Genomic DNA, 26,230 nt, shown 5'->3' with positions numbered 1-26,230 from the left:
CCTGCACATGGTGATGAGGGCCCTGCACAGGAATCGCTGTCTGCAGTGAAGGTGGATCATGTGGTGTAGCTCTAGATCAACAAACTTTAAGGTTCTGAGGCTCAGTGTGTAGTAAGGACAGTAAGAGAAAGTCAGTAATTGTTGCTTAAAATACAGCTGGAAATCTAGACAGACTTACCTAAGGTAAATCAAATTTCAGCGTAGCTGTGAGCTATTAACCTACCAGTTCTTTCCTAAAGAGACACTTGATTGCTTTACCAGCCAGAACCTTTTTAGTTTCAATGGTTTTAAGAGACTAGAGCTAGAAAATGAGGTTATCTTGGTTTGAGGTTGTTTGGGCTTTTTTACCTTGTAAGCTTAAGTGCTGGCAATATCCTCGTACATTTGTTTGATCTAATGTCATGTGCCCTGAGGGCTTTGGAGAGATTTGAACCGGCTGGAGTAAAGTCTTAAAGTAGAAGGGAGAGGGGCTTGTGAGGTGGTGTGACAGTCCTAAACCCAGTGGTGTTTCGCTGGGGCAGCCTCTAACCAGAAACACTTCGTGCTATGGGGGAACTGGGTGTGACCATGGAGAGTTGAAGGTGAACAATGTGCAGAGACAGCAAATGGATGAGAGGCACCATGGGGAGAGGAAGCAAGGCTGGAGCTGCTCCATCTAAGTCAGTTCAGTTACAGCAGAGGCTGGTACTTGACAGCTCTGGTTGGGATCTTTCCTTTTTGTTATGGCTTTGGAAGTTACAGTGTGCTCATCACTGTATTGGTGTTCAACAAGAACAGATTCTTCTAGATGTTTATTCAAGCACGAGAGTGAGTTGGTGCTTGGCAGGAGCCCTTGGTGCCAGACAGCAAAAGCAGTGGGTGCTGTTGGTTATGTGTATTTTAGAGCTACAGCAGCACTTCAGTCCTGAGTTGTACCTGTCCCTGTCCCTCGGGCACAGAGGGGATCCAGCCAAGGGGGGTTCCCCTGACATCTGCAAAGGAGCAGCACAAGTGTCACCTTCTGTACAGAGTCAGGAGTAGCAATGGATTTTCCACGTGCTTTCTTTTCTACTGCAGAGGGAACAGAGTGCTGGTGCCAGGAAGAGAATTCCTTCTGGCTGCTCTGAGGCCATTTTCTGCTTCATTAAGCTGCTGCTGTTTTTCCTAAAACAGTTTTTCCTCTTTAATGTACCAAGGAGAAGAATAGCAGGGGAACAGGAATGTCACTGGCCTGAGGGAAAATATACATGCTGGAAGGGAAATAGGCAGGAGTGGATCTTTAATTGATCAGGACTATGGGAGTGGTAATCCTGGCAATTTTAAAACCAACTAGAATGGGAACATCATTTGATTTCCCTGTTCTCCTTAACTAGAACAGCTAAACATTATTGCTGCACTACAGAGCATTTCAACAGCTGCTTTTCCCAGGAGTTCCTTCCAAGCTGGGTGTTAGGGACACGACTTTATGATTTTAGATTAGCAGCAGATCTAGTTTCCATAACAACTAAAAAAGTCTGTTAGATCTAGAATAGCACTTGGGTCTCTCAGCAGCTGAAGTCATGCTGCTGCTCTATTTTTGCTTCAGGTGCAGGAAGAGCTGTTGTTTCTCAGAGCCCCTGAAGCTGTAGTACAACTGAGATGCATCAGCTGGGAAAGGAACCACAAGGCTCTCACAGTGTGTTGGGAGTGTCAGGTGGGACAGGAAGGATGAGCAGCTTTGTTTTGCTTTTAACCCCAGCTTCCAAGCCTAGAGTAGCAGGAGGGCACTGCTTTCACCTGAGCTGCTCCCTTTGTCTCCCTGCTTGTCTCCACAGCCCTGTGGCTGGGGAGCAAGGACAGCCCTGAGCCCACAGAAGATGCTGAGGCAGGAGGTCAGGCAGTTTGTTTATTGGCAAATAAGTGCTGAAACCCATGAGCCCCACAACCACAGGTGCTCAGTGCCCGTTACATTAGAATGGTCACGATACCTTTGGGGAAAGTGCAAAAGATCAATAAACAAGCAAAGTTAGTTCTGACATACCCAGGGGAAGGTTGTGAACAGAGAGCTTGGTGCAGGTGAGTTTCTCTTCCATCCAGCTTGAGTGGAAAACTCATGATACATCAAGTGGAAGTCCTTTAAGTGAGCTCTAGCTAGGAGTTCATTCCGGAGTGAGCGGGCACACACACCTGAGCTAAACCAACCCATCCCTCCAGGACAGCCTGGGTCATGGTGTGTGTATGGCCAAGAACAGCTCTGTGTTGGGGGTCACAGCAGGTGGGACTGTCCCTTTCTGCACTAGGATGCACCAAGTCTGTTCACTGCTGACATGGGAGGGGAAACATTCATTAAATCAGTGATTCAGGGTGGAAATAAAGTCAGGCTAAAACATGCCTGGACAGACACACTGAAAGAAAAGCCTGGACAATAACACAGGGAGCAAAGCTTGTAAAAAGGCTTGTAAACTTTGCAGTCCAAGAGCAATTTCCCAGAGGAAATGCAAGCGAGATGCATGGTCCCTTGCACGAGGTTTGGGGTTAGGCCCTACGGTAGCAGGGTGGTTTCCACAAAGAAATCTTCCAGCTTCAGGGGACAGGGGTAGGTGGGAGCCTCCAGGCCCCAGGATGGTGAGTGTGGCTCTTGGCCAGCCGTGCACTGCTGGTCTCCCACGGGTGAGCAGGGTGGGTGGGTTTAACAGGCTCCTAAATCTCAGCTGCAGCCTTCTTGCTTTATGTGCTGGGACATGTCAGAGAGGGTGTGCAGGACACTTCCCTACTGGAGTGCTCGATGGTTGGACTTGGGCAATTCTGCTGCTGGAGAAGAGAGGAGGGGAGGGGCAGACAGGCACTAACCCACACCAGACATGAGGGAAGTGTAACTGGTGAGCAGCTGCTGAGGGACACAGCTCGCTCGCCCTGGGAAAGCCACTGTGAGGAACAAGACTGGGGCAGGGAAGGGAAAAAGTAATCAAGGAATCTTGTGCCATCAGGACTAACCTCAAAGCAGGCTGCACTGGTAGGTAACAAATTCAGTCTTGGGTGCCATCAGCCCTTTCCCAAAACCTCACCATAACAGTTTTCCCACTTCTTTCCCATAATTCCCATATTAGCAATGGAGTGTTGACCCTGAAGAGAGCAATGGTCTCGGATGAGGAAATCCGCATTAGAAGTGCCAGATGAGGGATGCATTCTGCTTGTACATTCTTCTTCCTTAACATTTAACTTAACAGTTCCAAATAAGTGACAGGAACTTTCCCTTTCTGGTTCCCTCTTTCCCCTATGAGCCAGTCTGGATCCATGCCTGGCAGGCTGTACACAGTGATCATCTGGGGAGAGAAGACAGCACATTAGACAGGACCTTACTCTGCAGACAGAGCCAAGAAATTAAGTCAGATGGGGACTGAAAGAACAGTAATTCCTGAAGTTCATTTAGCAGGCATCAGTGCCCTTTCCCTGGAGCTATCTGCAGCTTTAACACCAGATCTATGGAAAACTGCCCAGTGATGTCCCTGTTGCTTTTTCATTCTCCAAAGTGACTCAAGGTACTTCTACATGTTGCTTTGTCATCCCTTCTGAATATAGAAGTTCAGTCTAGAGAACAGAAGAGTTTCCAACGTGCTGATTTTTCTTTTTTTCTCAGCATGATTAGAGCAGGCCTCCAGCCAACAGCTTATCCTATGGCTCTGGATAAGGCAGCTGTATTTGAGGGTCACAGTGAAGATACTGAGTATTGGAGTATTTTATTTTGGGCTCCAACAGGAACTGAGGAGTTATTTGAGTGATATTAAATAGTAAATGGCAGTGAGCACAAGCTCACTGCAACTCAGCAGATACTGGTATCCAGGTAAAGACTCTATTATTTCATAAAGCAGGTTTTAGGGGCAGGAAAAGGAACCAAAGTCCTTGTTGGGCACACCACAGGCTGCTGGGCAGTTATAGCCAAATCCAACACTCAGGAAAGCCACCAACCTCATCTGCAAGAAGTGCCAGCTCGGTGCTGTCAGCCGCTTCGTAGTCGTAGAGGACTCTGGCCCTGCGTGTCCCACTGGCAGGAGGCTTGACTTCGCTGGGGTTTAGCACACCCTCTGCTACGGTGTTGGGCACCCCAACAATTGTGGGCACCACTGGAATTGTAGGCACAGCAGGGAGCGTGGCAGCAGCAACAGCTGGAGGAGAGGTAGCGGCTGCGGGAGATGCGGATTCCGCGTTGCCTACGAATGTGCCTGAAAATCTTGCACAGGAGAGAAAAGCACAGTTCAGTGAGGCTCCAGCCTGAGGAACCACGAGCTCTTCCTTTCAGCAGTTGCACTGCAGAGATGATGCTCGAGAATTGCAGCCTACATACCCAGCTGTAACATACCCACACGGCCCTTCATGTGGGGAAATACCCTCAGTTCTCAGGTGAGACTGTGCAGCAAGTGACACTTGTCTGCCTGTTTTGACTCCAGTGCCTGTTTCAACAACTTGCAGAGTACCAGACTGACATGTGACACTGCAGAGGGGGCTGGACAGGTACTGCTCTCGGCTCTGTGTGACTGGGTCCATTGTGCTGTGTCCTTGCCCTGCTCTCACACGGTCTGTGTTACCCGTTCTGCCTGCTAATTCTTCAGCAAAGGGATGGGCATTGCTGCTGTTGAACTGGATGCCACAGCTGGAGGCTCCCAGCCCTTACAGGCTCTCTAGAGAGAGACAGTAATGGAGCTCAGGCTCAGTTATCTAAGGGGGTACAGCTCTGGCCCTGGCAGTGATCACACAGAGATCCCAGAGTCACTGGGGGGAGGAGAGCCCTCAGAGATCATCCTGGCCAATATCATACTTACATTTCTCCTTTGGAGCTGCAGGCATGGAAAAAGAACAGAACAGGAGTGTGAGTGATCACATAGAGGCAACAGCCCCTCCTGGGTCAGGCCTGTGCTGGTGTGACACTACCAGACAGAACATCCCAGCCCACCCCACCCCACAGGATGTGCAGCCAGCAGCACGGAATATGGAATCTGGGATTTGTTACTGCTGCAGCAGAGCATGCTCAGGCTCATTGCTTGGCAACAGGAATTTGAGTCTCGTGTGATCTAACTAATTTAGAGGAAGAATGTTCAAACTCCTGTGGCCATCGTGCTTTGAGAGGAATGTAAAAAGCCAATGGCAACGCCTGCTCCAAATGCATCACCACCACCAGGACTGGTCACCACTCTGTAAACTCAGAAGCTCTGTCAGAGTTGTGAGGGCACTTTATAACTTCTGCCCAACATTGATGTGGGAGGGGGAAGGAGCCCTGAGCTGGGGGTAAGGAGACCAACAACCCTCAGAGAAGTAAAAGCAGTCTCTTGTCTTACCTGCCCAGTTGCTTCTGCAGGTCCAGCATGAACTGGTAGCACTGAGCATAGTAGTTGGTCTGAGACTCTACAAACTCGTGGAGACAGCGAAGATGATTCACCTGGAGGGAAAAGGACCATCAGCTTGACTGAGTTTGGTTACAAGGCACAGAAACTCTTGCTGCAGCTACTACCCCCTTGAGGTACCCCAAATTTACCACCTCTTCTACCTCTATTCCACATGCAGGACTCTATAATCCTCTTGGCAGGAGCCAAAAGTCTCTGTAGTCCCTTTCACCCCCAGGTGCCCAGGAGGACTCACGTGTGTGCTGCTGATCCCCTCCAGCAGCAGCCGGGTCACCTCTGCTTGGCGGTCGAACTCGGTCTGGGTGAGCCTCAGCTCGTGCTCCGCCTGCAAACAGGATGGGGGCTCAGGCAGCACAGGGCAGGAGCCCTGTTCTGTCTCTGCAGCCCTCTACCTTCACACCCCCTCTTTGGCAGCAAGACACAGGTGCTGCAGGATCCACGTGCAGCTGTGACACTGAGCAGCAGGCACAAGAGACCCTGGGTTGGGATCCCAGAGACCTCTGGCTGCATTTCAGCTTAATTCCTTCTTAATCCTACACTGGGTCACTGCAGGTGATGGAATGGCAGCTCAAAACTGATGCATCAAGCAGGGAAGCTCCTTTGTTAATCCTGAGCTATGTGGAAAGCCAGTCCCATGCCAGCTCCTGTCCCTTTAGTCCCCTCTTTCTGCACCTGCACGCATAGGAATGTCACAGCCTCCCTAGGCTTCTCTCTGGAAGAGCAGTAGATTCCTTTTTATCACCCCAGAACAAAGGCTGAGGCCAGGCAGTATTTACCAAACTGCTGCTGCTAATTAAATCTGCAATGGAGATGAACATCCCAATCCAACTTCTACCCAACAGTCTCCTTTGGGGCTAGTTACTGATTCTGAGCTAGGAGGAATTAAACACTGGTGAATAGCAGGCAGCTCCACAGCAGGCTTTGGGAATCCAGAGACAGACTCACACTGGAGACCCATCTCTCCCCCACCACCAAACAGTGCATTTACACTGGGGCAGTTTCTGGCAGTACCAGAATACCCAGGTGGATCCTGGTAAGGAATTCTCCAGAAGTGCTGGAGCAGCCAAGTGTTCTGGTGCCAGCTCTCCCCTCCTGCTGATGGAAAGGGGTGACAAGCAGGCCCACGTGTTCTCTCCAGCATGCAGTATTCCTCAACACCTTAATTCCTTAATTCCTTAACAGTGCTGGAGTCCTCTTGGGATGTGCTGTGGCTGGTCACAGAAGAGCAACACCCACTCAGCTCCAGCTCACTGGAAAGAGAACCCTTTCCCCTCCTCCAGGAGCGTGCAGCTCAGAGAGCTGCCCTGGTGCACGGGTTCCTTTCACTGCTTTGGGAATGCCCTGACCATTCTGGCCCAGGACTGACATGTCTGGAATTGAGCCCAGAGGGCTGATCCAGCCCGGCTGACAGTCTCAGAGCAGAGGCCACATCACTGGTGACCCCAGAGGAGACCCAGTATTCTCAGCAGGACAAGCTGGAGGTGCTGCTGGGGCCAGCACAGCTCTCTACCAGTGTAGAGCCAGGCTACAACAAAGAAATGCTCTGACTGTCTTTTAATCAGATTTGTCTATTTTAAGCTGCAACTCAACTGATCTATTTTCTTGCATCCTCTGTATGAAGGGGATTATTTAAAGGAGAAGGGGGAATGTAACAGGAAATACCAGTGCAATGCCTTCAAAACACCAAGTGATTCTTGCTCCCATGAACTGAGACTCCAGTATTCAGAACTATTTAAACTTGTGCCAGGCAGATGCAGCTCCATTTGGTGCTGCCTGGGATTTGCCTCTCCCTGCCAACTCTGAGCAGTTGCAGGATGTAGTTTCCTATAAAGCCAGAGCTGGATGGTGACCTGGGAGGCCCCTTCCAGTCTTGTGCTTCTCCAAGACATGGAGAACTTCAATATTTACTTACATACTTCGGTCTACCCAAGCAGAACAACCCAAAGAGAGAGGATAGAGGAACAGATCTTTGCATGCTCATAGCTAACTGTAGCCAGCTTGTTTGGTTGAGGGACTGAAGGATTTAAAGAACAGGAAGAGCTGGTTTGGGAACAGCCAGTCCATTCTGCAGATGCCTTTGGAATAAGGCAGCAACAGGCTGCTGTCATGCACAGCACACAGAACTTCTGCCACTCTGCACTTCAGGCTTCACGGCAATGCCTGCTGGGGGTGTTCAAGGTGTGAAAGGAACAGGATCCCAAAAGGTGTCTCTGGAAGTTCCCTGATGTGCTGGAGCTCCACAGAGAGCTCACCTTGGTCTCAGCCCTCCATCCACCTTCATGGACAAGTCACACTTCCCTTCCAGAGCCTCCATGGATCAGAAGGGTAAGTGCAGCTCACCCAGAGAGAATCAACTCCATGAGGCTTCAAACCTCCCTCCACCCTACCCCCGACCGAGCTGTTCCCTGCAGCAGCTGGGGCTGGGCACAGGAAATACTCTGTCCTTGCTCCAGCTCTGTGTAGAGCCAGCTGGATGGATTAGGCCAGGGGCTACCAGAGGCACACGGAGGATCAGAGCCTTGGCCACAGGAGCAGAGCTGGATCACACCTCAAGCATCACCTCTGCTCCTGTCACACAGTGCAGTGTTCTGAGCCTCCTTTTACCACACGCAGACACGCCTGGATGCCAGGGAAGTGTCTCCCACCAGGGACAGCCAACGGGCCCATGGCTCATCCCAAGCCGCTGTCATTGCACTGAACCACACAGAGGGATCAGGGCTGGGGCACACAACAGCAGCAGCCCCTGATCCTCCCCTGCCTGCGAGCAGGAAGGGCTCCACAGCACCCCTGTCCCCTGAACACCCCCAGAAGGTTTGAGCACAATTCCAGCTGGATACTTACTTTTTCCACCTCGTCGCTCCAAAGCTGTAGGGGCCACAGAGCAACAGGAAAGGAGATCAGTGTTGGAGACGTCGCGAAGCACTCGGCATTAACACCAACAGGCAAGGGTGCTCCATGGACAGCAGGCCAACTCCAGGGACAAGCCAGCCCTTCACCCAGCAGCAGCTGCCAGATCTATACCCCTTCCCCTCATTCCTGCACCCTCGAGCTCAGTTTCACAATGGGAGAGCAAGTTCATGCCACCAGAGCCAGCAGCACGCCAGCTCTGCTCCCTGCCAGGGCTGCTACAGCCGTTGCATTCCACAGGCTCCAGGAAAAAAAAGATTAACAGCAGAGTCCTCTGCACAGCAAGGCTCACTTCACTGAAGCTGCAGAGGTTGGTGTTGAAGGACAGCCCTTCTTTTAGGATTGTGGAGAGGCAAGTGAGCTTTTTGAGCTCAGGCTGCACAGAGGCCAGTGTTCCTCACCCATGGTCCAGAGAGCTCAGATTAGTGGGATAATCCACCCAGCCTGAAGTGCCAACAGGCCTGTTTAGCCACAGCAAGGAGGAAGCAGGGGCTGGCTGCTGCCTCTGAGCCAGGCAAAACATCACACGACTCCTTCCTACTCTCCTTCCCCACAGGGGCAGACTTGGACACCTCCAGCTGCTTGTGGGATCTGGCTTCAGGACATGAAACAATGAACAGAAGTCACACACAGCAATGGCAAAGGGAGAGAGGAGGCAGAAAAACACATTGATCCTTCCCAGAGGTCCTTGGCTTGGCCTTTACTCAGCAGCCAACTACTGCCTCAGTCCTGGCAATGTGAAATCCCCCTGGATCTGGGAGCACAGCAGCCTGCCTGCAACACCCACACCAGTGGGGCCAGGGGCATGACCCCTGTGGAGCTCAGCTTCACCACCCAGGGTCACCTCTGCAGGTCAGGGAAGGTCACCAGACACAGCTGAATTTGCACTGGGGGCGCCTGTGCTGGATGTGGGTGTCAGAGGGAGAACAGGCTCTGTTTGGACCAGGCTCTCCCAGCTGAGCTTTGCTCACCAACTGTCCTCAGGTGGGCTGTGGGAGCCCCAGGTGCAGAGAGACTTCAGCAGCCAATATAAGGAGCACCTGTAGGCCCTGCCTGTACTGGGGAGGGGTTGAAGCAGGAAGGTGTTTTGCCAGGTTCCTGGGATTGCTGCCTGCTCTGTGGTCTGTAGCCTGACTGGCATCTCTTACTTCAGTGGAATTATTGTACTGGTCTGGGTGCTGAGGTGGGTGTTTTCTTCGACTTCTATGGGGATGTTTTGTTACTGCAAATCAGGAACTGGTTGGAGTAAGGCCTGGCCAGTTTCAGCCATGTGTGGGGACATGAGTCCCTTTCCCTTCTAAGAGCTCCTGCTCTGGAAGGTGGTGGTGGAAGCATCCTGTAGGAAGCTGAGAAGCAGCTCCTGAACTGCTTCTCTGGCACAAGGCCTTTGCCAGCACACCCCCGTGTTTTTGGAGCATGGTTTACCATAGGAGCAAGGGGAAGCTTTCCCTCTGATCCCAGGCCTTCCTACTCAGACACTGTGGACAGTACTTAAGCCACATCAGGCCCATTTATCAGTGTAGCACCCATTGAATTTGTAGCCAGATTTGTTTCTCTTCTGTTGCCTTTGCTGTGCCACCTCCAGGTCTGGTCCTGTGGTGTTCTGGGACAGTCCAGCTTTGCCCAGATCTGTCCTTGGGCTAAGACTCAGTGTAGCTCCTTTTTGGACAGCTCTGAGAGCAGAAAAGGCCATGATCTGCTATTGTCTTCCTGCACCCCAGCTCAAGCCAGAGGAATCCTCTTTAAGGTACTCAATATGTTTTTTCTTGGAATCATTCCTAGGGGTACACTGCGTGGCAGGGTCTGAGAGAAAGGAATATTTAGGCTTGCACAGCCCACATACACCTTCTTACACAAAAACAAAAGGTCAGTGTGGGAGAGAGGAGAAATGGCTCCTCAGCCTCCAACTCATACAAAACAAGGGAGGTGCTTTTTTTCTTGGATTTAATTCCATCTGAGCCCTCCTGTCATGGAAGGGGAAAAAAATAAAAGCACCGTGTTATCCACCTCTCCAAAAACCAACAACGTAAATTTAGAATCCAAATCAGAGCCCTGCTGAGGGCGTGTGGTCCAGGAGAGAGCTGACCTGTTTGCTCACCTGTAAGACAAAGCTGTTACCTTGGGCATAACCAACCCCTCCCTCCAGAAAGGAGCCGAGCTCAAGAGCGAGGTGAGCAGCAGCCACTGCTCTGCACTGTCAGTGCACACTAAGAAGTAGCACAAGGACTCTGGCCTGGAAAAAAAGCAGAGCAACAGGATGAAGAGCTCCTACCTTGCTGCAGTGCCTGACTCCTTGGGATGAATGCTGGGATTAGAGAGCTTGCAGCAAAGCAGCTGCCTGTTCAGAGCTGGGGAGCAGCCTGGGCTCAGCTTGTGTTTTGCTAATTAGAGATGTAAACTGTAATTCAGGTCACCCTTGCCAGTGCAGCTGGAGTTCAGGTAGCCCTTTACCCACCGACTGCAGCCTCTGAAAGAGCTTTGGAAGCCACAAGGCCTGACACTGGTTGGGCCAGCACACTTCCCACAGGCACTTCTGGTAGGAGGCCCTGCTGTGCAATCATCAAACTCGATCGGGGTCAGTGCTGGCTGCTCTCCCAGAGCCCTGCTCTTGCTGCCCAGTGCCACCAGCACTAGCAGAGCCTGATGAGGGAGCACTGAACTAGGCACAGATGTCCCAGGCTAGACACTTGTTGGCTAAAAATCTTCACAAAATCTGTTCTCCTGTTATGTTTCTGTATGTGGCACCTGCTCCCCAGAGCAGCTTTGCAATAGAGCAGAAGCAGATCAAGGTACTCTCTGGTGAGGGCTGCACGTGTCCAACTGGGTGTCTGGGCACTCCACAAGATGCCAATGCACATTGTTCAAATGCTTGTCTTCAGGTGTGCTTTAGCCCTGGGGAACAGTCAGGATACCCATGTCTATTCAGAGGCAGCGAAAGCCCAGTTTCTCTCCTCTGGGTCTCCTAGAGCTTAACTGCAGTCTCTGGGAACAGACCTTCCCAAGGGAAAAGCCAGAGCCACAAGCTGGCTCTGAGCTGCACTAGGAGACAGGAGAACTGAGCAGTTGCTGCAGCATCATCAGTATCAGCTTCTGCAGGACTCTCATCACTGAGTCTGGGACCGATGGAAATCATTTTCTAGGTATTGTGCAAAGCTATTTCTGATCCCAGCATCACTCTCCAAGGTCAGGACAGATCGCCCTAGGAACTAACACTGATGCTGTCAGCTCAGACACACCTCTGTCTCCAAATGGGATGGGTTTCCCATTAACCAAATCCACCGTGTTTCCATAGTGTTTTTTGTTTCTGAGAAGGCCGGGCTGTCCTTTTCCATATCTGCAGATTCCACTCCCCAGCACTTCCACTCCCAGATTATTCTATTAGCAGGCATCAGTGTTGTTCTGAATGCTAGTTAGGAAGCAAGATGATCAGTTTTCAACATTTTAACGAGAAATGTGACATTGTGCAATGGGGAGCCATGAACACAGCATGGGAAGTCAAGTGCTTGGCCACATCCACTCAGTGCAACAGAGTGGAGATGCAGTGGGCTGTTCATCCACCCCAGGCACATCTGGCTGTGGAACAGCTGCCAACACAATGAAACAGTAAAAAATGACTTCTGTTTGCAGAACAGAAAAGTCTGCACTGTTATTGACACTGGTGGCAGGGAGATTCCTCCATCTTTGATTCTCTTGACCAGCTACAAAGCCTCTGACACCACGGTACAGATCAGGCAGTCACATGTGTGACGCTGCCACTGTACAGCTGGAACCATCCAGAAAGGCCACTCCTGGAGGTTTGTTCCTCTCAACTGCTCCACTAGCAATAAAAACCCATCTGAAGATCCCCACTAGAAATGTGGAAGAGGGCTGGCAGGGAAACTGGTTTGGAAAGCAAACCCAGCTGCAAAGGGCCAGACCCTGAGCAGGCACCCGCATGGGGGTGATGTGAATCCTCAAGGCCGAGTCAGAGGAACCCTGGGCAGCCCATGTCACATTAAAATGTTGAAAACAGCAGAGCACTAGGTCTGAGTTTACATCAGGTACAGAGAAGGGCAGGAGGAGGCAGTATCTGGGAGGAGGTGATCTTACCGCTGATGCGCTGGCGGAGAGCACGTAATTACGAGGTCTGGTTTCCTGAAAGTCAGGCACAGCCTGGGGGGGAATAGAGTGTCATGTACAAGGCACCAGAGGAGTCAACAGGAGTCACTGGGCGATGGGTGGAACAAGAGACCAGTGGCTTTTTTCCTGCCTGTGCTGGGAGCATTGCTCGGATTCTGATGAGAGGCAGGAGGGAGGTCTCCCGACGTCTCAGCAGTGGCACGTGGAGGCCAGGCTTGTGCAGTCACACCTGATACTCGAACAGCAGACACTCCTGCTGTTAGAAACTCTGCCTGTACTTACAGCTATCAGCTCATAGAGCACAATCCCAAGGGCATTCCCATTCCCTTACAGCCAGCAGGTTGCTCTTGTTGTATTAGCTCAGTTCCGTGGGCAGGACCTTCCTTCCCCTTGTCTCCTGCCTACAGTCACTGTACAGGGCCTTGCCCTTAAGGCAGGAGGATTTACCAGCACTGGAGCACCCCTTCCACAGTGCCTTCTACTGCTCTCACTCTCTCCAAGCCATGTTTCCTCCAAATGGAGCCAGATCTGCTGTTTTCAGGAAGGAACATGGCTTAGCCAAGCCAGGTAGAGCCAAAGGCAGTGTAGGAGTTTTCATCCCAGAGGTGAGGAAACCTCCAAGCCACATTCTCCACAGCTAAACTTCTGCCCTGGGGCAGGAAGACTTGAGCACTCTGGAGTCCAGTTTCCTCATTGGAAGTGCAACGGATTCAGTCCACTCCCACACAGTTATGGGCTCATTAACCACCACATAACGTGGTGCTTTTATTCAGTTAAGATCAGGCCTCCTCCTGGTATGGCCTTTGGCTGTAGAACCACCTGAAGAGACAAACTGAGCTGCCTGACATCAGGAATCCTCCTGGCCAGCCCTTACTGCACAGTAGCTGCTGTGCAGGGCTGGCACAGTCATGCTGGATCCCAGCTCTGGCATTAATCCCCTCAGGCCCCTCATTCTCTCTCCCAGGTTAATCTCTCTGTAGTCACCCAGATCCACTTATACACACTGACCCACTTTGCTGGGCCCCGAGCAGCCAGCTGGAATGAGTGACCAGTGTGTGGACGAGCAGTCAGGCAGTCCCAACAGTTTTTTTTTTTTTTTTCCATACCATTTAGGAGTTTTAGGGATGGCTGGAGGAAGGAATAAGGAGGAGCAATTCCTATTACAAGTTAAACCTGAGTATAGGGAGAAAAGTGCACCAGTGAGGTTTGAGGCCAGCAAAGCAAGTAGGCTGGACTCCTCCCTGTGGGGAGGAAGGATGTTTCACAGAAATAGCTGCTTATGCTTTTTGTTTTTTAAAGATCAAGAGCAACTGAAGAAACCTCTCCTCCCATTCCCTGGTCTCCAGGGAGTCCCAAAACTAGTCACAGCACATGGGATGAAGGAGGCAAGCTTCTCTTCTGTGCATGGAGAAGTTGTATTTGCAAGCAGTGGTCAAAAGGGACCCACCTCCCTCCCTCTTCCAGTCTGGTAATGGGGAAAAGGGGCAGAACAGCACCACAACCAGATCATCCTGCCTGTCATTGTCTCTGGGCTGCCCTTCCAGAGAGGGACTGGCCACCCAACCCCACCTCCTCCTGCCTGCAGCTGGAGGAGCCCGAGGGGGTCTTTAGGGGAGCCCCTGTCTCTCTTGAGCACTGCTTGCAGGCAGCGTGGATGGACCCGAGGGATGCTCCAGAGGGGCTGCAGGCAGGTCCCTGACACTCCCATCCTTCTGGAGCACCTTCCCCAGGCAGCCACAGCCCTGATCACGCTCAGAACATGCTGCAGGGCCAGTCCCAACGGGACAAAGAAGATATGAATTTTCTTTTTAAAAATGGGAGAGACAATGAGAGGTGTTAAAGAAAAAAAAAAAATCACAGCACTGTTAGCACAGTCAATACTCACATCTCCCTCACACTGAGCAAATTACAAAGAAACAAAACAAAAAGGTTAGTAAACAAAACAGCATCAACAGGAAGGACAAAGCACAGAGTCTGTGGGAAAGGCACAAGCCCAGGTACTCCACAGCAGCTCACGGGTCTGGGCAGCAGCACTCAGAGGGGCATCACGAGACAGAAGCTGTGGGAACACAGATTTGCAGTACAGAGGGGAAGAGCAGCAAGAGAGAGGTGAGCTGGGAGAGCTGGGATACTTCAGCTCGGATGGGGAGGTGTGACACAGGACTCCAGGCACGTTACAGGGAATGCTGCGATCTAGATGAGGTGTCCAGAGCAGAGGAAGCAGCTCTCCCCGGTGCTGAGAGCTTCCACCTTGTCATCCAGCAGCCAGGGAGGCACCCAGAGACCAGGGACCCCACCTTTAAACTGAGCTGGCTGAGAGATGGGTCCCCACAGCAGCAGCTGAATTTGCTCTGCTGTTGCCATCAGTGTTTCAGCCACTCTGCTGCTTTGAAGCTTGGCCTGGAGACAACACCCTGGAAAGCCTGGATCGGCTCTGCACCTGCCTGGGGCACCCCAAAAGTTCCAGTGGGAAACAAAGTTTTTCTTTTCCAGCTACAGGGGAGTCCCTCAACCAAGGGTGTGTGTGTATGTGAGAGGCCTTGGGATCATCTCCTGTAGGAAGCAAGGTAAAGAGGGTGGAAAGGGAGGAAGCACAGGAGGTATCTCAATTCCTGCTCTGATCTGAGCTTAAAGATAAAGCAAGGGCCACCAGTTCCCCCTGAGACTGGGGGCACTGACCCCTCTGGAAGGGGAATGTGGGATTCCTGAAGTTACTTTCAGAGGATCTGGGGGACCTGACTGATTAGAGGAGGCTTTTTTAAAAGGGGCAGCTACTACTGCTGTTCACAGCTGTCCTGTGTAGCTCTGAGCACTCTGTCAGACCTGCTGATGGAGGCTGCAGAGCTTAGCACAGCTTCCCCATCTGCCATGGATGTAATTGGAGCTGGAGGAAAGGGAAAACACCTGGGAACTGGCTACCCAGGGAGAGACAAGGCCAGAGGCCCAGCTGGCAGATGGTTAGAAACAGACTCATAGCAGGGCTGCTGGGCTGGTATCCCAGTGCATCCCAGAGACTGACTGACAAGGACAGTCTGATTCTGACTTGCACACATTTGCCACTTGAGCTCCTGGCCCCAAGGCAGAAGCAGAACTTGGCAGGTCCTTGTGCCAACAGCCAGAGCTCTATAGGATGACAACCAGCTCCAACCAGGCCCTCCAGGGAACCCATCAGTGCCCAAGGTGATGAATTTCCCAAAGCCAGAGGGCAAGACAAACCTGTAACCAGAGCACCATGAACTGAGTGAGCAGAGAGGCTCAGAAATGGACCTTGTAGCCAGTCGGACCCTGGCCACCCCTTACCTGCTCCCACAGCACTCCTGCCTGGGAGCTGGCAGAATCCTAACTAGTCTGACAGGCTGGGACTGCTGCAGAGCTCCAGCAGCTTTTCCCTCGTGCACCTCTCAGCTCAGCTCTCTCTTGGCTTGGCTTGAGATCCCCAGTGAAAAGCAAGTCCTCAGAAGATGCAGCCTTATAGTTACTAGCACAACTCATCCAGCAACCCTGATCAGTCAGGAGGCAGGAGCCTGGGTCAAGTGCAAGTTTCCAGACTCCAGAAGCTCAGAACTGTTTGCTTCAACAACTCCAAGGGAGGACATCTCAGAAACAGGCACATGGCTCCTGCTCCCAGTTCCCTTCCATCCCAGATGAGGAATTGCCCCACCCATGCCTGCCAGAGACAGGACACAGCAGGGTAACCTAATTTTTGACGATGTGAGCCAAGCCCTGGGGCCAGAAGGACGGGGAGGGAAATGAGGGGAGGAGTTACCGCTGCTTTTGCCTCGGCAGCTTTGGCCTTCTTCAACCTGGCTTTGCAGGCGTCCAGGTCCAGGCGTCGGTTCTGCAGGATCCTCCGCTCTTTCTGGAAGGGACAGGAGATGGGTGAGAGCAGATTGCTTAGAAGCAGGGTTGAGGAGGGGACATGGTATCACCTAGGAATCAAATCTATTTCTTTATCAAAACATGCCAGGGAGAAAGAACCCGTTGCTATGCTCATCTCCTTAGCAGGAGTTTTGGGGCTGGTTGCCAGGGATACAGGATAACCTCCTGAAAACAGGGCAGCCTGTGATGGGTGGTGCCCACAAGCTGCAGGAGTGGGGAAAGGAGTTACTTTCCTCATGCACATCAGCTGGCAATCCTTCTCTGTCAGAGGGGGAACCTGAGCAGATCTAGGGTTGGTGTTCCCTCATCCTTGCATTCTTTAAGGGGAGAGGTACGGAGTCATCCTTTGTCACAAGGAAAGATAAGGGGTTCTCTTAGCACTGTTTCTCTCTCCCCCTGCCCTCCTTGTCTCCAGGGTCGTGACAAGCTTCCCCTTCCCTGCCACCACACTTACAGAGATGGTTCTCCAATCCCCTTCCAGGAAGTTGCGCAGAGGGGTCAGGAAGTTGATGGAGGCAGAGTGGATGAATTCCCGTTCTGCTGCACCCAAGCGCCTCTGAGTCTCTCCAACTTTTATCAAAGTCTTTCCTGCAACAACGGGAACCTTCAGCTCCAGGAGAAACCAATTACCACGTGTTGCCTCCAGCCAACTCACCCAGAGCTTCCAGACTCCCATGCTGGGGGACACAGGCACAGCAGTGCCTGGCCTGAGCAAAGTCCCACACCAGCTCCAGCCATACCCACTCTGCTGTTGGCCTGAGGCGTCTTTTCACTGCTCCCAGGGCACCTCTGATCTTATCTATCTGCTGAGGCACTTATGGCACTGATGTATTTTACTGCTCTACCTGCTTGCGCAGAATGATCCTTCTTTGCCTCATAAAACAGAGGCACAGGAACAGAGCAGCAAATTAAAAAGCACCAGAGCAGAAAACATGAGTTGATTAGACAGTGTTGGCTATAGATGCAGTTACAGCTGCTCTGGCTGTAACAGGACTCACTATTGAACAACTATTGATTTGGAGAGCAGGAACAGAGCTCATGGCAGGAGCAAGGACAGCTGGAAGTGAAGGCTGTGTCTCTGTGTAGGTCTGCTGCTTAAAGAAACCCAAAATTCCCCCAGGAAGGGACAACTGTGAGAATTTAAAGAGCAGAAAGATGCTCTGTGTGGTCAAGAAGGAGCCTGCTGCATTCATCTCAATGCAAGTATTAGGGATATTCTCTTGGGAAGGGATGGATTCCCAGGACTTCTTCATTAGCCAGGCTGACTTACCATAAGGTGTCCCTGGCCCAAAGTCATTGGCTGCCTCTGTCATGTACTGTGCCAGCAGCTCCCCATTGGTGACCCGGGAAGGCACCTTCCGGTCAAGCTTCTCGTACAGGAATTCTTCTACTCTGGCACCTGGAACGAGGAGACCAGGGAGGCTGGAAGAGAGTCCCTGAGCTGGGATTCATGATAGCCCACCCCACGCAGTCCTCAGTGATGCACTGGACAGCAGGCACCAGTGCCAGGAGCAGGTGTCCCTGCCCCAGCGCACTGCCAGGCTCTGAGCTGCTCTCAGCTGCACAGCGAAGAAGGACAGGCCCTGCAAAGACACCAAGCCCCACAAACTCTACAGGGCTCTCTGCCAGAGGCCATGTCTTTCACCACTGAGTTGCAAGTGACATTTGTCCTTCAAGCCTTAGGAGAAGCTGCACTTACTCGGGTTTGGCTGTAGCAGAACTTCAGTCTGACGCAAGATCTTCTCTGTCCAGTTCTTTGTGCAGTCTGCCCTGGCCAGAAGGTTTTCAAAGTGGGCATCAAGTTCAGTCTTCTCAGCCTGGCCCAGCTTTTCTTCAGTAAACTGCAGGAAGAAGGCAGTCATTAGGTCTGTTCTCCCAAAGCAAATTTAGTGTTATAGAGCTAATAAGGGACAGTGAAGCTGCTTTTGTCTTGTGTATTTACCTTAGAACAGAGCTAAAAACCCTTCAAGATGTCATTCTTTGTTCCCAGGCATCTTTCAGGGGAAGAGGGCAAATTTTTTGCCCAAGAGTAGAACAAACATCAACCTAAAAATAGACTCCAGGTTTGAGAGGTGTTCCAGAATAAGTAACTTTTAATAAGGTCTAGTATGAAAATACTCCAGTTGTGAGGGATCTATTTAAATATGCACATGCCTTCCACTGCTTCATGCAGAACAGCAACAGACATCCTTCACATGAGGGAAGGTGCTGAATCCCTTCATATCCTCCTGACCAACTCTGTGTCCTGCAAACCCAAGGGGTTGGGAATGCCACTACCACCTCAAGCTGGGAGACTCAGGATTTAGATAAAACCACTTCCAGCACGTGACTGTTCTTCTGGGACACCCTCTGAAGCAGGGAATTGAAATATAACACTGTTCAACTCTTCTCAGCACTCAGATTCATACTGGCAATGGACAATCCCTCCCTCTGCAATTCCTTTTAAGTTTAAAATTAGCAGCAGGAAGAATTGGGCTGTGCAAGTCTCCAGTGTTTTCATACTGCACAGTGACATCTGACCAGGTTTGTCAGTCTGGAGATGCATCATCAGATGGCCTGGACACCCTCCATTGCTTCTTTGAGGGATTTCTGAGAGAAGAGCCCATTCCCCTCTCATCCCATCCCCATTTCCCACGTGCTCCTTTCAGTGAAGTTGGCCAACTTCAGTGTATTTTTAAGCACAATTTCCTGCTCTTGACAGAACCAGCATCTTGTTGGATCATGCTAAAAGACCCTTTGGTCAGCTGTGCCATTTGGGATCCTACAGAGGCTCCAGTTGTCCTTTAACCCTTGTTAATGGTCTCTGATGCTACTGCTGCACTATCAGGACATGGTACTGTGCAATACTGGCCAAAGATTAAAAGATGCCAAAGATTAAAGCCTGGCTAAAGCTCTTAGCTGAAATGCAGCTCCTGTCTGATCTACTGCTGGTACCTTCTCCTCTCTGCTTCCCTACACCAGAGCTCAGCTCTAGATAGGCTAAAATGTCCCTTCCATGGGGTCTTGCTCTGATGTCTGCTGCCCTTCCTGAAAGGCTTCCTGGCCAGCTCTGTTCCTTTCCCATCCAGCACAATGCTGGGAACAAAGTGAGATAAGGAGAGCCCAGAGCAGGAGCAAACAGCCCTTGGAGTCCTGTTACCAGATGTCTGAGATATACAAGCCCTCCAGGTATGTTTACACAGCGACCTGTTTAGCACGATTCGAGCTCCAGCCAGTGGAGTGCCTTGCCAGAGGCAGGTGGTGACAGATTCTGAGCTGCAGGGACAGGACAGTCACACTGTCCCCCGAAGCCCATTGGGGACAGAGGACCAGGGATGACTTTGCTGTTCTGTCCCCTGCACCAGCAGCCCCTGGTTACTGGCACATAATTTTAACTGGGTTTTGCCATGGTCCCCCATGCCATTTCTGGACAATGGGTAAAAGCAGATTCAAGGTGAGAGAGTGTTCGTATTGTTTGATTTCTTTGGGGGGGTCACACATGGCTCTCAGCAGCTGAGGCTGCTTTCCTCTGTCACTGCTGGGAGCCCAGAGCTGTTTTCAGACTCTGCCAGGCTGGGCTGAGTCACTGCCATGCAGCAAACTGGGACTTCCCAGGTATTTGGCACCAATTCTTGAGTCATCTGTTTAAGATCTTTCCTAAACAAGCCAAGACTCTTTGATGCAAAGATAAGTCTCTCTCATCCCCCTTTCCCAGACAGCATTCTGAGACCTCATCTCACTTTCAAGTCCAGCTCTTTTTCCTGCAGTTTAGGCTTATCCTGCACCAGCAGCTACCCTGGAGCTGTCAAATCTAAACCCAGTTTCTTATCAGCTGAATTGAGTCAGCTTCTTACAGCATTGCTGCAGTGCCAGATCACTGCTGAAGCCCTCCAGCATCTCCACAGCACTACTGCCACTGTCCTGAACCATTCCAGCTCTGGGGCCCTTTGCTTTATTAACAAGTGGCATCTTTGGCATCACTGTCCTCTGTGGCTGTTTTGTGTAACCCAGTGCAGGGGTCACAGCTCAGCACTCGCCAGGACTCAGAAACAATTCTTATCTCAAGTCAGGCAATAAAGCTGTTTGTCTTGCAACAAGGCTGAGGGCAGCACCAGGATCACAGCAAGCCTGGGGGCTATGCCAGAAGGGGAGGATGGGCAGGAATCTCAGTCACAGCCCGTGGCTCCAAAGGGTCAGGCCAGAAAACAATCTCTTATTCAGGCTTCCTTTCAGGGTTGGAAAGCAGGGCAGGAAGGTCGGGAAGCAGGTGCAAGGCATGGAAGGCTGTGACTCCACTGACACTTAACTCACTCAGTGTCTCCCTGACCCCTGCCCAGGAGCTGGGTGTGCTGAACCCAGCCCAGGCACAGCCTCGGGGGGCTGGTGCCTCACTGCAGGGGCTGCACTGGGTGCTATTGCTGCCCAGTGTTACCTCCTCCTCCCTGTGCACAGGGAGTCACTGATCCAGCTCCATTTGACCTCTAATGTGACTTTTCAGACCTATCAGAGAGCCCACCCGACTTCACAGCAGTAGTGGGGATGTGCCATGAAGTGTAGGGAGAGCAGGACCACCTCCTGCAGGAGCAGCCTGCCATGAGATCAGATGGAGCTTCTCCTGGAAGCACAGCCAGTGCAGGAGATTACAGGTGAGTTACACTGACCTACGAGCTGGCTCGTTTTTTTGTCTGGTGCAAGTGGAAATCTGAGATTTTAGGTGACAACAGGTCTCAGCTGCTGATCCCTTCTTACCTGGCTGCCCAGTGAAAAGAAGGGTAGAAGAACAGCAGTTTATGAATTTGGCTACTCAAGCACTTCAGGCAGAACTCCTCTGTAAAGGATTTCTATTCCTGAGAATTTGTTTTCATAACAGAGAAATTTGGTTGAAAAGATTTCACTGTGACACCAAGAGATGCAGAACAAATGAATTGATCATACCCTCAAGCCTCCTGACTGTAAAAAGACAGATTTTGAGTATTTTATATTTTGCTGTTCCCAGACTAGCAGCACTGCTGTCTTTCACAACAGATTGCCACAAACAGGAGTGATATTTGGTTTTATCAAGTTGATTTACAGGCTTGGTGCAGATCCCCGGGGAGGAAGGCAGGGCTGGCAAAGCACAGGCAGTTGCAGCGTTGAGAAAGAACCTCCAGCTCCTCCATCCTGCCATGGCAGAGCTACTGCTTGTTTTCTAGAACCTGAGGACTGGGTCAATAGCCCTGAACCAATTCCCAGATCTGCATCCTGGGATTGTGAGCCAGGTCACAGTGCTGAGAGGCTGCTCATCCTTGCAGCTGACCCGGCTGCTTAATAATGCAGGGCAGCCTTTTGTCAGTGCCACTCTCGCTCTCCAGGAAGTGCTGCATTCCAGGTCATCAATAATTCAGCCAAAGGTTGGGTTTCCTCTGGGAGTCTTGGCTGAACAGCAGGAACCAGAGATGCTTTATCAGGGCCCAGGTGGGCAAACAGGGTGACCCAGCAGGAGAGCAGGACTTGGGCCACAGGCCCAAAAGGAGCATGGATGTGCTGGACTACAGCTAGGGCAGCTGCCCTAAGCATTCACAGCTCGGGGAAAAGCCCCTTCCCCCAAGAGAGTTGGCAGACACACATCTGGGATGTCAGGGGGGTTGGCAAGTAGTGCTGAGCTGCAGGGGCCCCCCTGCACTACAGGTACAGATCAAACAGGCCTGTGACTAAATGCCATCAGAGTTAGGCTGTAAAATAGCCCATGGTATTTCCTTTGCTGAAAGCATCAGCACCTTCCTCTCCTTAAAAGTGAGGGGAATAAAATCCCAGTATAATAAAAGCCCAGGCCTGTATGCTGTGATCTCTAACAGGGTGGCTGCAGCGCCCTTGCAGAGGATCTGGTGGCAGAGTTCAGGCCCTTGTACCACTTGCAGGGTCCCCATTTTATCCAACTGGATGTTACTTATGACTTTCCACTTTAAATTACAATGATCAAACCAGAGCCAGGAGATTTAAACCAGGAATAGTCTCCTGTACCTGCCAGTAGATTTAGGCTGTTGGGTTTTTCAAAGCCTCCAAATAGCTCAAAATGCCCAAAACACAGTAACATTTGCTCTTTTTGATCAGAGGCACAACACAATAGGTTGAGCAAATCTGGCTCCCTCTTTGTACAGTGTTGCAGTAAGAAAGAAGCTACAGCCACTCAGCATCTGAAAACTACCTGATTTTCAGCAACTCTGGACCAGATACAGAGTCTGCTCCAAGTATTTGGTCACCAGGAGTCAGGAAAGCCAGGCTGGGAGCCAAGTGAAACTGTGCTAGAGGACAGAAGGAAGTCATTAACAGGGACAGCTTGGTTAACTCATGAGCAAGGCATCTAGGAGAGGAAAAAAAAACCACTGTTGTGGTGGGTTAAGCTTGGCTGGACATGAGGTGCCACCAAATCTCTCTATCACTTCCCTCCTCAGCAGAACAGGGGGGGTGAAAATAAGATGGAAAAACCTCATGGTGAAAGATAAAGGCAGTTTAATGAAGAAAAAGTTGTGCATGGAAGCAAAGGAAGCAAAAAAATTTTCCTGTCTCCTTCCCATCTGCAAGTGATGTGTGACCACTTCCCGGGAAGCTGGGCCTCAGTACATGGCATGGTTACCCCAAAAGACAAATGTGCTCTATAATAATGTCCCCCCTCCTCCTCTCTCTTAGGTTTTATTGCTCTGCAATGTCCTATGGTATGCAATATCCCTTTGGGCAGCTTGGGTCAGGTGTCCCTACCAAGACCTTGTCCTTTCCTTGGGTCACCTTCTGCTCTCTGAACTTTTAAAGTGTGAACACCAGTAAGGTCAGCAAGCAGAGGGTTTATTTTATCTACTAATGATAAAAGTCTATTTTATCACCAGAATTCAGGGAGCTGGGGGAGTCTGTCTGCAGGAGCTTCAAGAGAGAGTAAGTCAGCCTCTAGCTGTTCTAGTAATGACATTAGTGGGGGGATAAGCACCCAAAAGCTGTACTCACACTTAGGCATTTTCACCCAGAGCCTGTTTACATCAGAACTGACAAAAGACAGACACCTACAATTATTTCCAGACCTCTCTGAAAGAGCCTGCCTTGCAGCCTATCTAGAACAGAGACATCCAGTGTGTGGCCACACAGCTTCCACTGGCCAAGGTTTGGGATCAGACCCACTCATTGATAACGGGAAGGTGCATCTGATCAAAGGGAGAGGCCCTCCTTCAAGTGAAGATGAAGAGCGACCTGTTTGGAATCTGTCTGCAGGTGCCACATCCCCTCAGAGAATACTGATCTGATGGCTGCAACTGGTAGTGCAAGTGTCAATACAGGCCATGCTCAGGTGAGATGCTGAATCCTACACAAGCTCTATATCCTTGCAGCTGCCCCAGCCTAGAAGCTTGTTCCCCACTCCCAGGGTAGCAGAGCTGTCCACTACTTTCCTACCCCACCTTTACTGTCTGCTCTGCTTTTCTGGAGGAGCCCTGTGACTGATGCCTGAGCGAGGAAGAGCCATGTAAAGGCAGCAGTGGGTTTGAGCTGTTTTGATTGGGTTGTTTTTGTCATGAGGAGCCTAGTCCAAAATCCTTCTTCCAGCACCTATGTTGGGTTGTATTTGACAGGTTTCAAATCAGCTCCTGCCCTGAGCCAGCCCAGAGGTGTTGTGCTGACCATGCCCTGTCTCCTTTCCCCCGGCTGAGCCCCAATTCCAGTTTGAGTGAAGCTCCTGTGTGTTGGTCAGACAGCTCTGCCAGACAGCAGGAGCTAATGCTGTCTGAGTGGAACAGCACATAATGGCCAGTCCATTTATCTCCAGTTGCTGCAGTTCCAGTAAAACATCCCTTTGTTAAATGCCTGGAGCTGGAGAAAGCATCTCCAAATGCTACAGAAAACAGCTTTTTCTAGACAGCTTATTCCCGTCCGAGAAGATCTGCAGTGCTAAAGAGTGCTACAAACCCAGCCCTTACTGCCCACAGCAGACCTCAGCTGTCACTGGCGGCTCTCGGGGGAGAAAGGGCAGGGCTCACCCACACCAGGAGTCTGTGAGGACCCAAAAAGGCTGAATTCCCCCAGCAGTGACACCTCATGAGGTGGTTTTCAGCCTCAGAGATCTCTTTCCTTCCAGTTCCCCCTCCTTACACACCTGCTCACTGTCCACAAGTGCCAGTGCTCATTTGATTTCAAGAAATTACTACTGTAATTAGGCATATGAATATTCATGTACGAGACAGTGGAGTAGGTGTAGCAAGCAGAAGCCACGATTTATAAACGCCTCCTTGCTCTGGAATCACCGTGTGCAGACACTGTTCCCAGGCCTGTCTCCTTCCTACGCCTTGGAGCTAAAAAACACTTACCAGAGACTTACAATAAGGCTTCTAAACACAAGATTTCTTTCTAGCATTTCTTCTGCATCCAAGGTCATTTGCATGAGAACGGCATCTTTAGGCCTTCCATCTGCTCCTTATTTTGCACCTGTAGTTAATATCTCTCTTTTTCATAACATATGACTCACTGGCACGGCTACAGGAGCTGGTATCTGCTTACAGGAGACCAGTTCTCAATAGAGCCAGAATTACTCCCCTGCACAGAAGGTCTGGAACAAGGCAGCTCTGCTGTTTGTTTACCAGCCCCCACACAATAGGTAGAGCAAGAAGCCCAGTCCCAGAGTCTGGGCTTCACTTTCCAGGCAGGATCCCAACCAGTTCTGACCTGCCTCTCTCCTCTCCTGCTCAAACAAGAGCAATATTCCAGTTCTTATGCCCAAGAAATGAACACACTCAGCAGCCCCATCTCACCACCTGCTGCACATCTGCTGCACACGTGTACCCAAATTTCTTCACAGCTCCAGGGGGGTCAGTTCATCCCCAAGAAGCTCCTGATTGCAAGTTGTGAATATCAGAATATTCTGAGGACCCGCAAGGATCATCAAAGTACAACTGGCCCTGCTCAGAAACAGCCCAAAGAATCCCCCCTGTGCCTGAGAGCATTGTCCAAATGCTTCTTGAGCTCTATAGCCCTTGGGACTGTGACCACTGCCCTGGGGAGCCTGTTCAGTGCCCCACCACCCTCTGGGGGAAGAACCTTTTCCTAATACTCAACCTCACCCCACCTCGACTCAGCTCCAGACATTTCCTCGCATGGTCCTGATGCCTCAGCAACCCCATGAGACCTGACCTGCTCACTCTCAGCAGCTCATCCCATCCCTTGAACATCCCAGTGTCTTCCCAGGCCCTGCTCCTCCCGAGGGGCTGAAGCGCAGACCAGGTGCAAGGCACCTCCACCACCCCTCCCCAGCGACAGGGACCATTCCACAGAATCCCAGAATGACTGGGATTGGAAGGGACCTCTGGACATCATCCCATCCAATCTCCTTGCGAAGGCAGGGTCACCTGGAGCAGGTGACACAGGAGCGTGTCCAGCCGGGTTTGGAATGTCTCCAGGGTGGGAGACTCCATGCTCTCCCTGGGCACCCGTTCCAGAGCTCTGCACCCCTTCCCGCTGGGTCTGGGTACGGACAAAGCAGCCGTGTGCCAGCACCTTTGTTTCTTTAAGAGCAGCAAACCCCAGGCACGAATGTCTCCCCGCACTCCCCTCCCCATCCCGAGCACCATCCCCGCGGCTCTTCCCTTGGGACCTTCCCCGGCACCCCCGAGCTCCCGAGGTGATGCATCTGCGGGTGATGCTCCGGGGGCTGCGGCTCAGGCAGACGGACCCACCCAGCTCCGATCTCCTTCTCCAGCCTCCCCCGGGCCGGGCAAACCCCCCTGGCTCCTCCGGGGCCTGGCTCCGCGGATCCCCCGCGCCTCCCGCCCCGCGGCCTCCGGGCGATGCCGCTGCCGTGGCGACAAGCCCCGCCTCACCTGCATGGCGCGGGAGAAGAAGACCCCCGCGTCCGACGCCAGCTTCTTCACGTTGAACTCCATGGCGGCCCCGGAGCCGCCCCGGCCGCGCCGCGCCCCCGCTGTCACCGCGCCCGCCGCTCCGCCGCCTTTTATAGCGCCGGGTGACGCCCGCTCCGCGCC

At 51.6% G+C, this 26,230-nt stretch overlaps 1 protein-coding gene across 9 annotated transcripts; it reads right to left on the bottom strand.

The window, feature by feature from the left end:
• Positions 1-1,850: 1,850 nt before the first annotated feature.
• SH3GLB2 (SH3 domain containing GRB2 like, endophilin B2) lies at positions 1,851-26,199 on the bottom strand. 9 transcript variants are annotated; one of them, XM_032130789.1, is made up of 13 exons: positions 26,069-26,199; positions 17,959-18,100; positions 17,530-17,658; positions 16,714-16,847; positions 16,147-16,239; positions 14,266-14,277; positions 12,351-12,413; positions 8,196-8,219; positions 5,590-5,679; positions 5,289-5,389; positions 4,776-4,790; positions 3,925-4,186; positions 1,851-3,281 (listed from the first exon to the last, which is right to left on the bottom strand). In XM_032130789.1, exons 1-13 carry the CDS (start codon positions 26,129-26,131, stop codon positions 3,174-3,176), a joined length of 1,236 nt encoding a protein of 411 aa, XP_031986680.1. In that variant the 5' UTR covers positions 26,132-26,199; the 3' UTR covers positions 1,851-3,173. The 9 variants fall into 9 exon arrangements, with proteins under 9 accessions (XP_031986680.1, XP_031986682.1, XP_031986684.1 ...); XM_032130791.1 differs by lacking the exon at positions 4,776-4,790; XM_032130793.1 differs by lacking the exon at positions 12,351-12,413.
• Between the last annotated feature and the right edge of the window lie 31 nt (positions 26,200-26,230).

The sequence above is a fragment of the Corvus moneduloides genome, chromosome 21 (assembly GCF_009650955.1).
Source record: "Corvus moneduloides isolate bCorMon1 chromosome 21, bCorMon1.pri, whole genome shotgun sequence".
NCBI classification, from domain to species: domain Eukaryota; kingdom Metazoa; phylum Chordata; class Aves; order Passeriformes; family Corvidae; genus Corvus; species Corvus moneduloides.
This window is presented reverse-complemented; position numbering and strand designations above follow the sequence as displayed.